The sequence below is a fragment of the Rhinolophus sinicus genome, chromosome 6 (assembly GCF_057876585.1).
Source record: "Rhinolophus sinicus isolate RSI-liver-muscle chromosome 6, RSI-T2T, whole genome shotgun sequence".
Lineage (NCBI taxonomy): Eukaryota > Metazoa > Chordata > Mammalia > Chiroptera > Rhinolophidae > Rhinolophus > Rhinolophus sinicus.
Genome location: NC_142506.1, coordinates 52173414 through 52190610, shown reverse-complemented (window position 1 = coordinate 52190610; position 17197 = coordinate 52173414). Strand labels below are relative to the sequence as shown.

The 17197-nt window shown below is 33.3% G+C and overlaps 1 protein-coding gene across 9 annotated transcripts in view; it reads left to right on the top strand.

The window, feature by feature from the left end:
* The window catches only part of CEP170 (centrosomal protein 170), a 109107-nt gene that overhangs the window by 13691 nt on the left and 78219 nt on the right, over nucleotides 1-17197 (top strand). For all 9 annotated transcript variants that reach the window (XM_019746814.3, XM_074316830.2, XM_074316828.2 and 6 more), the window contains exon 2: nucleotides 12023-12168. In XM_019746814.3, coding sequence (XP_019602373.3) covers nucleotides 12064-12168 — 105 coding nt within the window. In that variant the 5' untranslated portion in view covers nucleotides 12023-12063. The remainder of the gene's footprint in view (nucleotides 1-12022; nucleotides 12169-17197) is intronic.

The window sequence follows — 17197 nt, the reverse complement described above, 5'->3', positions numbered from 1 at the left end:
GGTATTTATAGGAGCTTTATTCATAATTGGCAAAACTGAGGAACAATCACACGATTGTTTGGATGGATACATAAACCATGGTACCTCCAGACATGAAATATTATTCAGTGCTAAAAAGGAATGAGCTATCAAATGGTAAAAAGACATGTAGGAAACTTAAATGCTTATGACTAAGTGAAAGAAGCCAATCTAAAAAGGCTACATACTGGATGATTCCAACTATATGATATTCTGGGAAAGGTAAAACTGTGGAGACAGTAAAAAGATCAGGAGTTGTTGGGGGGAGGGTTGAATAGCTGGAGCACAGAGGATTTTCAAGGCAATGAAAATACTCTACATTATTGATACATGCCATCACACATTTGTCCAAACTCAGAATGTACAACACCAAGAGTGAACTGTAATGTAAACTGTGGACTTTGGATGATAATGATGTGTTGATATAGGTTCAAAAATTTTTTAAAATATTATCACTGATGGGGAATCCTGATAAAAATCTCTAACTTCCCCTTCAGTTTTGCTGTGACCCTTAAACTTCTCTAAAAAAAGTAAAGACTTAATTTTTTTTTTTTTTTAATTTTAAGACAAGTTGTATATGGCAATGAGTGCAATGGCTTAGTTCATTTTAATTTATGAGCTTTATTGCTGGTTCAGATGACAATTTCAGGAGGTGAACTTTATCACTTATTTCCTCCTTGTTTTTTTTCCATTTATGTTGTTATAAAAATCACATCTTCTTTCTCCTACTACTTATTCATTCAGGAAACAGAGCTGGGCACTGGGCCAAGCCCACGAGACCATTGGCAGTCTTTCATGCATCTTGGTACTAGAAGAAAAAGTGTCTCATGGATGCATACATAGATAATATTTTATTAAAATGAGAGTTGCACAGGTTAGAGGAAAGCATTTTCAGCTGTGTAGATTGGTAGTCCTAATGTGAAGCCAGTTATTTGTTACTCTGCCATAGCAGGAGTTGTGGGGTAAGAAGGTTCACTTTCTGTAAAGCCATCCGGTGATGAATCAGTCAACCGATTGCTGGAAGCATAGGATAGACCGCCCTTAACATGCATTGTAGCCCAAGTGATTGCATACACTGACCGTCATTTGTGTAGCCTTTCCCCCTCAAACCTAGTAATCTGAGTAAACAGACCTTTGCCGTGGGGCTGGTTATGTGATGTATTATTTCATAGTTCCACTGTAATGGTGTTACGTATCAAGTGCACTTTTGTTGCCTGTCTCACAACTCTGGAGAGTAATTAAGAGCACTCAGACTCTTCTTGCCACCAGTCCTCAATTTGAATTAAAAGTGACTGGAAGCAATTTTTTAAATATAAATAAAAGCTATATATATATATATATATATATATATGTATATATATATATATGATGTTGAAACTTAAAAGTACGGTGAAGCTGTGTGCTCTGATGAACATCTGCAGAATTTTTATTTTGTTTTCTAAAATTTAAAGCTTAAATATTAACTTTTTAGTCCATTAGATCGTGAAATGAGCTCTGATATAACAGGTGAGCCCATTTTTAAAACTAATTCGAGCTACTAGGCATATAGAAATGGGACTGTGGTTCTGGTTCTGTGTTTATCTCTATCTGACCTCCAGATGCCGGAGCTTTTAGCTTTTGTCAGAATGCTGCTAAAAAGAATCCTATGACGAGTATATACAAAAACACAACGGAAGAGGGGATGCCGTAGCTAGAATTTAATGGTTCGACTTAATTGTAGCAGAGGTTAAATGATTAATTTCTAACCCCGTATCCTTGGAGATTTCAGGATTATCCTCACCTCAAGAAGATTTGTAGCAGCTCCAGAGCTACTCATTTATTTATTAAAAATAGCTTGTCAGATACTCGGTAGAGGCCAAGCATTGGACTAGGCTCCGGGGATACAGAGATGAAGAAACATCTGTATTTCAGCTCTAAGCTGATGTGGAATTATACCACCCCCATCCTAGTCTGGGGTAATAACTTGTTTGTTCTAGTATCAGTTTAGGCTTATCTCTGTCATGGCATCAATTGACCAGCATTATGAGTTCCTTGTGCCAAGGTTTTCTTGCTTGTTTTGTCTTTGTGCACCACCCTAAATGCTCAGAGTGCCTGATTTGGTTGGTTTCTCAATAAGTGTACTGAAAGAAGGGGAGATCGCGGAAGATAGACTTTTCCTGCCTTCAAGTAGTTCACCAACTAGAGACATAATCGTATAGTAACAGTGCACTATCATTAATGCTATAAATTACAGTTTAAATTATAGCATAATAGATGTTAGAGCAAAGTATTGTAGGGCTACAGAGTAGAATGGTTTACTCTGTCATGGAGAAAACCTTAGAGGAAGGCATTGTCTGTTTTATACTTTGTCATACTCTGTGATTTCTTCAATGCTGAAATAAGCACAGAAGATAGAGACGAATAAAATTTTATATTAGGTCTAGTCTGCATATCTAACATTGTAGGCTTTTAAGATTAAGTTACTCCAGTGCTAGAAATGACAATGAGGTTTGCTGGTGTAGCAAATGGAAGTTTTGAATTGTGTTTTAGTCATATTGTTAAACTGTTAAATTGTTAAATTGTTTAAATGAAGCAAAAAAAAAAAATTGTATTCATTTCTCAAAACAGGTTTTAATGTTCGTAATTCTTAAGTGAGATTTCCTAGAAGTTTTACTTTTGTAATCAAGGCCCTTACCTGTCTGTTCTCTCATACCCCAAACACACACATGTATTTAGAGTTTTGTTGATTTCTCAGAATAATGTATAAAACTCTTAAGACTCTGAATCTGTTCATCTTGTTAAATCTACACCTAAGCCATACACATGTTAATTGTATATTTCAGGATTAATGGGTCAACGTATGCTATCCGGCCTAATCCCTGAAACTTTACTAAGAAGTTTTGGACTAATCTTTTGGTCTCTTAAATTCCTCATTAGATAAAGTTCTTCTGTTGTCTGTCAGATAAGTAGTAGTGCCCTAGGTGTATCAAATTCCTTTCTTTGCATTCAAAGAACTCTAGCATTCTTAATTAATTCTTTAATTTGGAAGGGTGATACTTGCTTTTACAATAACATCTCAACTATACGATTCCGCTGCCTACCAACTAAAAATTCAAAAATTAACTAATTATAGCCTTCACAGTGACAGAATCTACCTTTCAGATCCTATAAATGAAAACACATGCAGTTTATTCACAGCTCTCATTCCGATTGTTCATTTTGAGCCTAGTGGAAATAACTTCCTGTGTTCTTTTTAAGGCCTTGCAGGAGGTAATGGAGCCGTTACAATGAAAAATGACTAGTGATAAAAAGGAAGAAGACAGGAAAAACAAAGGATGTGAGTACAGGATCTCAAAAGTAGAACTAGGTACTAGGACAGTACACCCATATTCCTTCATAAATTCTGAGGAAATCACTGTTTTATAGGACATTTTAATAATTGTTGATAGTAGTGATAATCATGAACTACAATAAAGAGATAAATACAGTAGTTAATATTTTGAGTTCTAAATGGTAAGGAAAATATGAAATATATTTTAAAATATTTTCATCCAAAATGGTAAAACTAAAAACTTGTATTGATACTTGAAGGCAGGGATGTCAAACTTTTTCTGTAAAGAGCCGAAAAGTAAATATTTTAGGCTTTGTAGGCCATGTGATCTGTTGTGATGCAAAAGTCTTCGTTAAATTGATCCCCTATTTTATTGTTATTGGTACTATTATAAATGGATTTTTTTCTTAATTTCCTTTTCTGATTGTTCATTGCTAGTGAATGAAAATGCAATTGAGTTTTGACAATATTATATCCTGCAAGTTTTCTCAATTCATTAATTACTCTAACAGTTGTAGGTTTTTTGTTTGTTTGTTTGTTTGTTTGTTTGTTTTGGGTAGGATCTTTAAAGTTTTTTACATATAAGATCATGTCATCTTTGGACAGAGATAATTTTACTTCTCCCATTCTAATTTTCATGCCTTTGATTTCGCTATTTTACCTAATTACTCTGGTTAGGACTTTCCCATACGATGTTAAATAGAAATGGTGGAAGAGGGCATTCTTGTGTTCCTGATTTTAGGGGCAAAGGTTTCAGTGTTTCATCATTGAGTATGATGTTAGCTGTGGGCTTTTCATATTTGGCTTTTATCATGTTCAGGAAGTTCTCTTCTATTCCTACCTTATTGAGTGTTTTTATCATGAACAGATTTGAATATTGTCAAATGATTTTTCTTTATCAATTGACATGATCATGTGGATTTTTTCCTTCTTTCTATTAATTGATTTCTATTATATTGATTCATTTTCATATGTTGCACTGTCCTTGCATTCCAGGAATAAATCCCACGTGACCATAGTTTATGATCCTTTTAATATGGTGCTGAATTTGATTTGCCAGTATTTTGTTGAAGATTATTGCCATCAATAGAAAATATTGGTATAGTCTTCTTTTCTTGTAATTTCCATGTCTACCTTTAATATCAGGTAATACTGACCTCAGTAAATGAATTAGGATGTCTTCTTCCCTTATCTTCAATATTTTGGAAGAGTTTTAGAAATATAGTTGATTTCTTTTCAAATCTTACAGAATTCCCCATTACTACTTTTATTTCTAATTTTAGTGATTTGAGTCTCTCTTTCTATTAATGTAGCTAAAGGTTTTTCATCTCTGTTGATCTTTTAAAGAAACAACTTTTGTTTTTATTGGTTTTTATCTAGTGTTTTTCTATTCTCATATATGACTTATCTCCATACTAATCTTTATAATTTCCTCCCTTTTTTTTAATTTCCTAGTTTCTTAACGTGTACAGTTAGGTTATTGATGTGAGATCTTTCTTTTTTAATGTATGCATTTACAGCCATGAGTTATCCTAGTTGCACTGTTTTTGCTGTATCCCATAAGTTTTGGTATGTTCTATATTTGTTTTTATTTGTCTCAGTGTATTTTCTTATTCTCTTGTGATTGTTAGTTATATCCATTAGTTGTTAAAGAGTGTGTTGATTAATTTCTACATATTGAGAATTTTCCAGATTGACTTCTGTTAATGATTTCTAATTTTAATCCCGTTGTGATTGAGAAAGTTGTTTTGTAAGATTTCAGTCTCCTAAATTTATTAAGACTTGTTTTAGGCCTAACTTAATGGTCTCTCCTGGAGAATGTTCTACCATATGTGCGCTTGAAAAGAATATGGTTCTGCTTAGTTGAGTAAAGTGTGGTATATATGTTTGTTAGGTCAAATTGATTCCTAGTGTTGTCAGGTTATCTATTTCCTTACTACCCTGTTTCCCCGAAAATAAGACCTAGCCAGACCATCAGCGCTAATGCGTCTTTTGGAGCAAAAATTAATATAAGACCCAGTATTATATTATATTACATTATACTGGGTCTTATATTAATTTTTGCTCCAAAAGACGCATTAGCGCTGATGGTCTGGCTAGGTCTTACTTTCAGGGAAACACGGTAATCTTCTGGCTGGTTGGGTTTTTCATTGTAGAAAGAAATATTAACATCTTCAACTGTTTTTGTTCAACCATCTATTGCTCCTTCTAATCCTGTTTGTTTTTGCTTTATATATTTTGGGGCTCTGTTATTAGATGCATATGTGTTTATAATTTTTTTTTCTTGCTGTATTGAATCAATATATAGTGTCCTCTTTTTCTTTTATAACCTTTTTTGATTTGAAGTCTATGTTGTCTGTCACCAATATAGCTACCTCAGCTTTCTTTTGGTTACTATTTGCATGGAATATCTTCTTTCATCCTTTTGCTTTCAACCTCTTCGCATCTTTATAGCTATAGTTTCTCGTAGACATCATATAGATAGATCCTGTCATTTTATTTAATCTGCCTTTTTCTGCCTTTTAATAAAGTTTAATATGTTTACTTTTAATGTAATTTCTGAAGGATTTACTTTGGTCATTTATGTATTTTCTGTATGCTATGTTTTTTTTTTCCTGTTCCCCAGTTCCTCCACTGTTGCCTCCTTTTTTTTTTTGGATTTAGTTAATATTTTATAATGTGCCATTTTAACTCCCTTCTTTTTGCCTTTTCTATATGTTTATCTTAGTTATTTTCTTAGTGGTTACCTTGAGGATTACAATTAACATCTTAAACTTTCAATAACCTAGTTTCCATAATACCAACTTACTCTCAAGCATTTATAGACACTCTGCTCCTATTCACCTCCATCTCTTCCCCTTTATATTGTAGCTGTCACAGATTACCTTTTTATATATTGTATTCCCATTAAAACACATTTATAATATTGTTTTATGTATTTGCCTATTAAATTGGCAAAAAGAAATTACCAACCATACCCAAAGTACAATAGTACGGGATTAATACTTATATAGTTATTTTTATCAGTGTTCTTTTTTCTTTTCTTACGGCTTCTAGTTACCATCTAGTATCCCTTCCTTTCAGCATGATAGCCTCTCTTTTGCATTTCTTGTAGGCCAGTCTACTGGTAGTAAATTTCATCAGCTTTTGTTTAACTGGAAGTGCCTTAATAGTAATTTAGTCTTAAAAGATAGTTCCTAGATATAGAATTCCTGCTTGACAGCTTTTTTCCCTTTCAAGTCTTTAAATATGCCATCCCACTGCCTTCTGGCCTTCAGGAGTTAAGAGGAGAAATCAGCTGTCCATTTTATTGAGTATTCTGTGCCTGACAATTCTTTTCTCTTGCTGTTTTCAAAATTGTCTTTCTCTTTCAGTTTTGACAGTTTGAATATAACATATCTCAGTGTGAATGTGTGTGTGTTTATCCTGCTTGGAGTTTGTTCAGATTCCTGAATGTGTATATTTATGTCTTTCCTCAGATTTTGGAAGTTCTTCCCATTATGTTTTCAAATATTGTTTCTTCTCCTTTCTTCATCCCTTTTTCTTCTGCGACTCCAATATAACGTACGTATTGGCACATTGGATGATATCCCACACGTTCCTCAGGCTCTATTAATTTTACTTTATTCTTTTTTCTTTCTGTTCCTCACCCTGGATAATTTCAATTGTCTTTATCTTCAAGGTCACTGATACTTTCTTCTCCCTGCTCAAATGTGCTATTGAATCCCTTTAGTGAGTTCATCTTATATAATTTCTCTTTATTGATAATCTTGTTTTTCTCATGTGTCATTTTGTTGATTTTCTTTGACTAGACACCAGAGTCCTAAAATAGTTACTAAGGCAATTCAATAGTTGTTTAGCTGGAGGGATGGATTCCTGAAGCTTCCTGTTCCCATTTTTCCACGATATCCCTATGTAGCCTTTATAGAATTTCTTACCAAGGTAAAGGTTAACCTGGGCAAAACAATGACTGATATTAGTGTATTTATATATTATTTCACTAGAATGTTCTGTTAAGGTAAAGAGGTTTTGTTCATTGCTTTATCATCAGCTCCTAAAATTGTGCCTGATAAAAGGCAGAGTGAGTAACTGGTAAACAAATGTATTCCAAAATACTTCCTCAGATAACCCCAATTTTTTAACTAATCCATTAGTTTTCCTTTTCCAAGCTTCTTTTTAAATTCATGCATTAACCAAGAATATTCTCTTAGGCATTTCACCTGAGGGTAAGGAAATATTAGCATATCCTGTTACAGGATGAACTACACCTTCTTCATTGCTACAGTGACTAGGTGCATATTCAGAGTTAGATTAACTTGACTGTGCAGACATTTACCCCTTATGTTAAGTTTCTGTTGAATCATAACTGGTGCTTGCAATATTTTTAGTATCTAACTTGAAATTTGAATTCAGAAGAATGAGCATGAAATAGCCAAAGTAGAAATATGGAGAGTAGATACTATTGTTAGGAATTTATTTCTCTTAGAGTAGCTAAAAATCTTGAATCAATCTGCAAAAAAGAAAATGTAAGACTCAAAACCATAAAAGTCCTAGAAAGAAATATAGGAAGTAAATTCAGACATTACCCTTAGTAGTATTTTTACTGATATATCTCCTTAGGCAAGGGAAACAAAAGAAAAAATAAACAAATGGGACTACATCAAACTACAAAGTTTTTTTCACAGTAAAGGAAAACATCAATAAAACAAAAAGACATCCTACTGAATGGGAAAAGATATGTGCCAGTGATACATTTGACAGAGGGTTAATATTCACAATTTATAAAAAACTCATATAACTCAACACCAAACAGTCCAATTAAAAATGTGGGCTGAGGACATGAATAGACATTTCTCCAAAAAGGACATACACGTGGCCAATAGACATATGAAAAGATGTTCAACATCACTAATCATCAGAGAAATGCAAATAAAAACCACAATGAGATACTACTTCACTCCTGTCAGAATGGCTATCATCAATAAATCAACAAACAACAAGTGCTGGTGAGGATGTGGAGCAAAGGGAACCCTTGTGCACTATTGGTGGGATTGCAAATTGGTGTGGCCACTATAAAAAACAGTATGGAGATCCCTCAAAAATTAGATTCCTCAAAAATTAAAAATAGAACTACCTTATGACCCAGCTATTGCATTCCTGGGTATTTATCCAAAGAAATCCAAAACACTAATTCAAAAAAAAGATGTGCACCCCCATGTTTACTGCAGCACTATTCACAATAGCCAAGATATGGAAACAACCAAAATGCCCATCAGTAGATGATTGGATAAGGACATTGTGGTACATGTATACAATGGAGTATTACTCTGCCATAAAAATATAAAATCTTACCATTTGCAACAACATGCATGGACCTAGAGGATATTATGCCTCAGTTAAGTAAGTCTGACTGAGAAAGACAAATACCATATGACCTCACTTATATGTGGAATCTAAAGAATAGAATAAATGAGCAAACAAAACAGAAATAGACTCAGAGACACAAAGAAAAAAACTGATGGTTGCTAGATGGGAGTGGGGTTGGGGAATGGGGGAAGGTGAAAGGATTAGAGAGTACATATTGGTAGTCACAAAATAGTCACAGGGATGTGAAATATAGTATGGGGAATATAGTCAATAATGTAAAAACTATGTAGGGTGTCAGATAGGTCCTGGACTTATTGAGGGGTCACTATAGATTATATAAATGCCTAATCACTGTGCTGTACATCTGAAATTAATATAAAATAATACTGAATGTCAGCTTTAAATATATATGTATATATATATGTGTGTGTATATACATATATAGTAGCAGATATACATATATACGTGTGTGTATATATATATATATATATATATATATATATATATATATATATACACACACACACACACACTCACGGGATGTAAAGTACAGCATAGGGAATATAATCAGTGGTATTGTTACAGCTATCTATGATGTCAGGGGATAGTAGATTTGGGGGACGGGTTTATCCCTTTGTGAGAGGTGTGAATGTCTAATTATTATGTTGTTCTGTATACCTGAAACAGAAAAAAATGTTAAAGAAACTGGACTCTAAATAACAAAAAAAAAATCTGCAAAAAAGAAATAAAGGGAAAAGTTATTATGACATTCATAATCTTGACTTTCGAGTCACATCTTTTAAATATTTTGTATGACTAAGTGGAAGCACACATAAAGCACTTATACTCTATACCAAAATACCATGGTTGTCTCAAGAAAAAGCATTTGTGTCATTAAGTTTAAGCTGAACTAGCCACTTCTTTCTTGGAACATCATTTATAATTGAAACAATGACTGACAGACAGACTATGATTTGTAGACTTGAGTACAGATGCTTCTCAACTTAGGATGGTGTTACATCCTGATAAACCCATTGTAAATTAAAAATATCGTAAGTCAAAAATGAATTTATATACCTAACTTTCCCAGCATCACAGCTTTCCCAACATCGTAGGTTAGCTTTGTATGGTAGATAATCGTGCTCGAAACACTTACTTTAGCTTACAATTGGGCAATTAATTATCTTGATTTCATCTCAAGAGTAATTGCCTTTTTCTCACTAGAAGCAGGAAACATGTTTTGTAGACACAATGGTGTGTGAAAACACAATATCCAAAGAAATACTATCAACATTGTCGAGTATCAGTTGTTTATTCCCTTCATTGGGAGCTGTGGCTTCCTGCCACACTGCCCAGCCTCACAAGAGAGTATTTACTACATATCACAAGCCCAGGAAAAGATCAAAATTCAAAAATTTGAAGTATGGTTTCTACTAAATGCATATTGGTTTTATGCCACCATAAAGTTGAAAAATCTTAAGTGGAACCATGTAAGTCAGGGGACCTTCTGTATTTGGCAGACAGAGTAAGCCTGTCACTTCAAAGAAAAGAATTGACAATATTTTTTTCCCCAATAAAATTTGAACTTCCAAGAAAAATTTAGAATTTTAGGGAACTTGGTTCTGCCACCATGAGCTTAACAGCTGACTGGTACAGTAAGTACTCATTTAATGTAGATAAGTTCTGTACTTTAAGCAAAACAGCATGTAATTAAACCAATTTTATCATAGGCTAACTGATATACATAATACGCATCTTATCAACATTTATAACAAAAATACGTTATTCCAGAACCTGCTGTAATTAAAAACTTTTCTGATGATATGGGTGATGAAATTAACAGATGTCATGTTTTTAAATAGTAAAATGAACTCTGTGTCATCATTTGGAAGATCTGTCTAACTCGGGGAACCAATACCTATTTTCCAAATGACCAATGCATGATATTACAAAATCCCTCTAAAGTAGAAGTTGGATTTTCTTGTAACATCGTATGAAAAATTTCATATTCTGTGTTGTAAATAACTTTCAAAAAACTACCACTTGTAAAGTTCTGTGTATGTAGTTCTGTGTAGTATAGTATTAAAGAAAATTATCTACACTTACTAGAAAAGACTTAAAATAAATTTCCCTTTTCCAACTTACTAAAGCCAGGTCTTTTAAAATATTTCAGGTTAAACAATATATGGTAACAGGTTGAATACAGAGCAGATATGAAAATCTATTCAGCTGGACGTTAAAGAGATGTTTTAAAATGTAAACCAGTGCTACCCTTATCACTAATTATTTTTGTTTTGGAAAAATAATTATTTTTTATTAAAATGTTAGTTATTTTTGCATGAAATTGATTAATTTATTATTTTAAACAAATTGATAAATACCAGTCTATCAGTTTTCATTTCTAGTATGGTAGTGATTAATGTATTTGACCCATGTAAACATTGTTTTTAGAGTGTAAAAAGGTCCCAAGAACAAAAAGGTTAGGAATTGTTGCTCTAGAAAAATGTATAGAGAAAGTAAACTACATGTTAGGACAGATAAATTGAAATTGTATGTTTTTGAAATTGCATTCATTGGTCTTCTACACTTGGTAGACAGAGAAGCAATTTCTTTGGTTTTTTCATTGTCCTTAATCTGATATCAAATATATTCATTTGAAGTTAGTCTTTCTCAAATCATTTATAAGTTAGACATTCATTTGTACAATATTGGTAGTATTTACTGAGAGGTTAGCATTCTGATATGATCATTTGCTTGAGGATTCTACACCTTTATAAGTAATGCCCAAAGTTTTTCCGGAGTATCATAAATGTTTATTAGTTGACTGCCTACTTACCATGTTTCCCCGAAAATAAGACCTAGCTGGACAATCAGCTCTAATGCATCTTTTGGAGCAAAAATTAATGTAAGACCCGGTCTTATTTTACGATATTATGAGACCGGGTCATATAATATAGTATAGTATAGTATAGTATAGTATAGTATATAATATCGGATATAATATAATAATATAATATATACTGGGTCTTATATTAATTTTTGCTCCAAAAGATGCATTAGAGCTGATCGGCCGGCTAGGTCTTATTTTCGGGGAACCACAGTAATTGCCTAATCTCTTTATTTTTAATTGAACTCTTAATGGAGTCTGTGGACTTTGCTAATGAGAATTTGGTAGATATGTCATTTCCTGGGACCTGTAAACTGTCTGTGTAATCAAGGGTAAATGTTAAATACAGTTCCATTCTGAGACCTACTTACAGGGTTTGGTGATTCAATGCTAAAGTTAAAAATATCTGAATGTGTGTTTTTCTAAATATCTCTCTACAGGATGACGTAGCTTTGCTAAAGACTTAGAAGCTAAGCAGAAAATGAGCTTAACATCCTGGTTTTTGGTGAGCAGTGGAGGCACTCGCCACAGGCTGCCACGGGAAATGATTTTTGTTGGAAGAGATGACTGTGAGCTCATGTTGCAGGTAATTGCATCGGCCTCCTGTATGTGTCTCCTCAAATCCTGGAATTGGTAGAAAACATTTTTCTATTTCTTTGGAGAAGAACACTACTTAGATAGGAACTTTCTGGCTCTCTTTTGGCTCTAGCTACCAGTTTAATTAATTAATTTTCTCCCCCTTGAATCATTTCAAAATAATTCTTAGGGATTAAATTTTGAAAAATGAGAGCTCACAGTAGAGAAGCTCATTCTTAAGTAAGAAGTATCACATGCAGTTTTAAAATTAGACTTGTAAATAATTCATAAAATTAGCATGGCATGAAGTAAAACTGAATTTTAATTGTGGATACTTCAGTGATACTGATACTAGTTTACTTCTTTTAGAGATGTTTCCAGTAGTTTGCGTATAATTAAACATTGTTGATATTTATTGAACTATGTATAAAGGAATTACTTCTAAAGATACTTTTAAGATGTTTTTTAGTAATTAGCAGAAAAACAGATCTTCAGATTTTTGAGAATTTAGATATTTTGGTAGGTCCAGCAATCTAGAATAAAGTCTTATTCCCTTGCCCTGCCCCCCTTTTTTTGGTTCAGAACAAGTACTTAGAGTAGAAATGTTTATTAGCCCAGTGGTTCTCAACTGGAGGATCCTGCCTTTCCCACTACACCACCATACACACAGTCTCCTATATCTGGAGACATTTTGGTTGTTACAGATGGTGGGGGTTGGAGGTGGTTGCTAGTGACATTTAGTAGGCAGAAACGAAGAGGTTGGGGTACTGCTTAAAATCCTGCAGTATACGGTGTGTACTTATTCCAGCCCCTGCCAAACACACACAACAAAGAATTACCTGGCCCAAAATATCAATAGTGGCAAGATTGAGAAACCCTGAATTATTCCTAGAAGAATCAAATTTGCATATGCTTATTATATTTTTGCTTTAAAATTAAAGAACTTATTTTATAGTTTTGAGACAATAAAAGTAAAGCAACTATACAACTTTATGACTATACAAGTAAGTTGCATATACAGTGACACCTTAATTAAACAAATTCAATGAGAGAAATAGAATAGTACAGAGATTTTTCTGGCCTTCTCCATGAGATGGAGTGGTGAGCATGGCAACTGAGAAAAGGCAGTAATGATTCTGTTTGGATATAGGCCCATCGCAACTGGACCATATCTTAGGTTCAGATGGGGGAACTCATGTTTTCATTTTAAGGCTTTAAATATCTGAAATCATTCTACACATTGGTTAGGTCACTGTGATAATTAATTTAAATTGTTAGAAGTACAAGTAGTTAATATTTTATTCCTTTTTAATAACTGTATGAAAGATCTTGTAAAATGTGGTTAAACTAATTCTGCATTTATGGTTTAAAACTCTCCATTTTTATCATATAGGAAACCAGTTGTTGGATTTTTAGAATCTCTGCCTCTGAATAATTTTTAGGAGTTTCTTACCTTTAAAGATTTCAAGTACAAGTAGATTTATTGGCATTTTAAAGAATACTTTGATGGTAACATGGCTTAAACCTAGTGCAAAAAGGAAACAAATGCTCCAAACATAAGATCTGTTTGATTACAGTTAAATTTTTTTTGATAATTTATGACAAAAGTTTTTTGAGTTTTATGTTTTTTGTTATTTCATCTCATTCCAAAACAAGTAGTCTGAAAAATGTGGTCATTGAGAAGAAATGTGCTTGGATATTAAAAAGTAGGTTATCAAACGAGATTCTGGAATTTGAATTCTAATTCTACCACTTACCTTGCAAGCCATTGGCAAATTATACTTGCTGTGCTTGTTTGACTTTCTATAGAATGACGATATACTGTGTTTCATAAGACATATGCAAAATAAATCTTAGCCGTGGATGAAAGGTGTCAAGTATAATTATTGGATGAAAATTATACTTTCTCTTATTTGAGTAATGCATTAATATTACTACTATTAAAAGAACCTTGCATTTGAACAATATTTTCTACTTCTTGATGTTCATTTATGTTATTTCAGTTCTTCTCAGCAATTTTCTGAAAGATATAATCATGTCAATTGTACAGATGGTAAAATTAAGATTCAGAAAGACTTAGTCACTGGGCCAGTGTCACATAATCATTAAGTGGTGGAAGCTGGTATTAGAACCTTAATAACGTTGGCTCAGAGTCAAAATAGTCTTTCTGTTCTACCACCCTGCTGCCGCTGCATCCATGTAACCTAAATTGGTTTGGTAACTTAATTCTCATGCGAGTAAACATGCACAAACTTCTGTTGTAATAAATTGAAGACTTCTTTGTACAAATAGTTACATTTTGAAAAATGTTCCTATCTAAATTCTAATTTTATCTTCATACAATTTTCAGTTGCACCCATGGTTGAATTTTGCTGTTTTGAGAATCATATTAATTAAACATGTTTTTATTCTGATGCATAATAGAAACTTTAATGAAATTATATATGCCTTACTATTTAATATTATAATTTTCGTACTGATGTAGGAACAGTCCCCAGGAGGACAATGGAATATGTTTTGAAGATCATAGGTAACTTATTTTCATTCGTCCTTTGGGGCACGTAGTAAAGGATAAATCACTATGGTTGTAAAAATATAACTGGGTTTTAAATAATTTTTCAGCTACAGTATCTTTTAAAAACATTTTTAAATGGTGATGGCACACAATGGCAATCTCTCTCTCTTTTAAGTTTGTCTTAGCGTAAGTATCCATGTATTATTTCTGTGTCTTTTTCTTCCTCTTAGATCTTTAGTAGGAAAAGCAGTACTATAAGGGGTAACAATGATGTTATTAATAAAAAAGTAGCCATTTCACACCCAAAGCATATATGACATATACCTGGTAATCATTTGTACCATTTCATGTGTTTGTTTTTAGTTAGAAATTAGTCAACTTGAGTCCTTGATGTTTTTTCATTGTGCCTGGCCTGAAATTGTTTTTTATGTTTTGCGTTTATTTGATGGCAGGCTTTTTGTTGTTTGTTTGTTTGTTTGTTTTGCAGGAAAGGAAAAAATGCTTTTGCTACATTTTAATACTTTTATTTTCCAAAATTTTCTGGGTTTATAATTAATTGTCTGAGAGTACACATTTTTCTGTTTGTTTGTTTTGGTTCTGTTTTTTTAAGTCACCCAGTTTGAAATTTTCTTAAAAGTTGATTTGAACTTTGTAACTTTAATACTTTTGCTATTTTATTATATAAGTAAACTTTTCTACTTCCATTTTTTATGAAATACGATTGGCCAAACAGCATGTACTTTTATTTCCAACAAACCTTTATTAAGCACCTACTGTGTGCTAGGCTCTATGCTAGGTGCCATGAGATCGACGTGTGTGCAGATCAGGTTTCTGTCCTTGAGTGCTTAGAGTCTGGGAGAAGTAGAGGCGCATCTAAACAAGTAATTATAAAAACAGTGTGCCACAGGACACAAAGAGAGAGTGGTCATTTCTACCTGCAATGAAAGGTGGGGATGAGGAATCTGGAAAGACTTCATGGAGGAGATGGCTTCAGCTGACTAATATTAAAAGATGAATAAATGGAATGTTAGAGGGTGGTACATGGTATTGGAGATAGCATAACATGCAGTGTCTGTTTAGGTCATTAAAATAATTCCTTGTAGTCTGCATATGGGCCAGCAAGGCAAACAGTTTGAGAGTTTACGACTTGGGAGTTAGAAGAGGCCAGATCTTGGAGGGCCTTGGTGCCGTATTAAAGATGATACATTTTACCTTAGCCAGGAAGGCCGCAGAGGAGCCTTTAAAGCAGGGTGCTATTGCTTTTTCTGACCCCACGTAACATCCGCACTCCTTCACTCCTCAGTCCCCAAAGTTGGAGTGGCATCTCAACTCAGTATACTCTGTTATTCTCTTATGTCTTTCATATGTTTTACATTTTCTAGTGGGTGTTCTTATACTTATTTAACCCCTTATTTAAACAATTTTAGAGCAGGGTGAATGAATATGAAATTTAGGGTCTTCCAGGTTTCTAGCTAGTTGTGAACTTAGTGAAGTGACGTCTCCCAATTATTTCTCCTCAAACCATTTTTTCTATGTATGTCTGATCCACATGTTCCTCTTCCCTGAAAAGCTGCCATTCCTTGGCTCCACGAGCAGCCGGTTCACTTGGTTCTCATATCTAATGGTAACTTTTCACTTTTCTTTGTGATTTTCCTTTTCTCAACTCTCTTCTAGAGTTTTCTCCGTGAATTTCAGTACACGCTTCTAAGGACTTTTTCTTTATATTCTCCTCACCGAGAGATTATTTATGATGATCCATTCAATATTTATTGAGAGCCTACATATACTTGAAATCTCACTTGCCTTACAACATATAGAGATTTTTATATTTAGACTAATTCAGCTTCGTAAATCCATAATGAGAAATTATTTTTCTAGTGGTACTGCATTTCCTTCTTATAACCCTAATAACTGAATTTAGTACTTGATTAATTTAAACAGAACAACAAGTACAACAATAAAAACCAAAATGAAGTTTAAGTAATTTTTAGATTTAATGCAGATGTTTTACAGTGGTTACACCTGTAACTTGCCATAACAGATGGGTTTCCAGTTGAGATACAGAGAAATGGCGGTGATACTACTGTTTATAAAGTTCCTGTTAATTCTGAGATTTGCAATTTGTCCTAGAGAAATTGAGATTTCAGAGAAAAAAACAAAATAAAACCAGAAAACAATCTTTAAAATTTTTGAGAAGAACAAGAGTGTATGTATGATTAATGTTTAGGTTTTGTTGGAAGATTGTTTTAGGTCACGCACTGTTTCTTCCTAATGTCAGTTACTTCAATATAGAGGTTTGTATTCCAGAAGGAAACACCAAAACTTTTTCAAACTAGAGTTTAAGCTAATTGGGGAAGGGGCTTTTAGTTTTAGTAATATTTACTTGGAAAGTATCATTTCAACTAGTATTTACATCTGACTTGTTAGTTTATTAATTGCTGACCTTCTCCCCCTTTTGTTTATGTGGCTAAGAGTTAAGCTCTGTTTGCTTTAGCTAAAAGTGTCAGAGGTTAGTTAACATTTC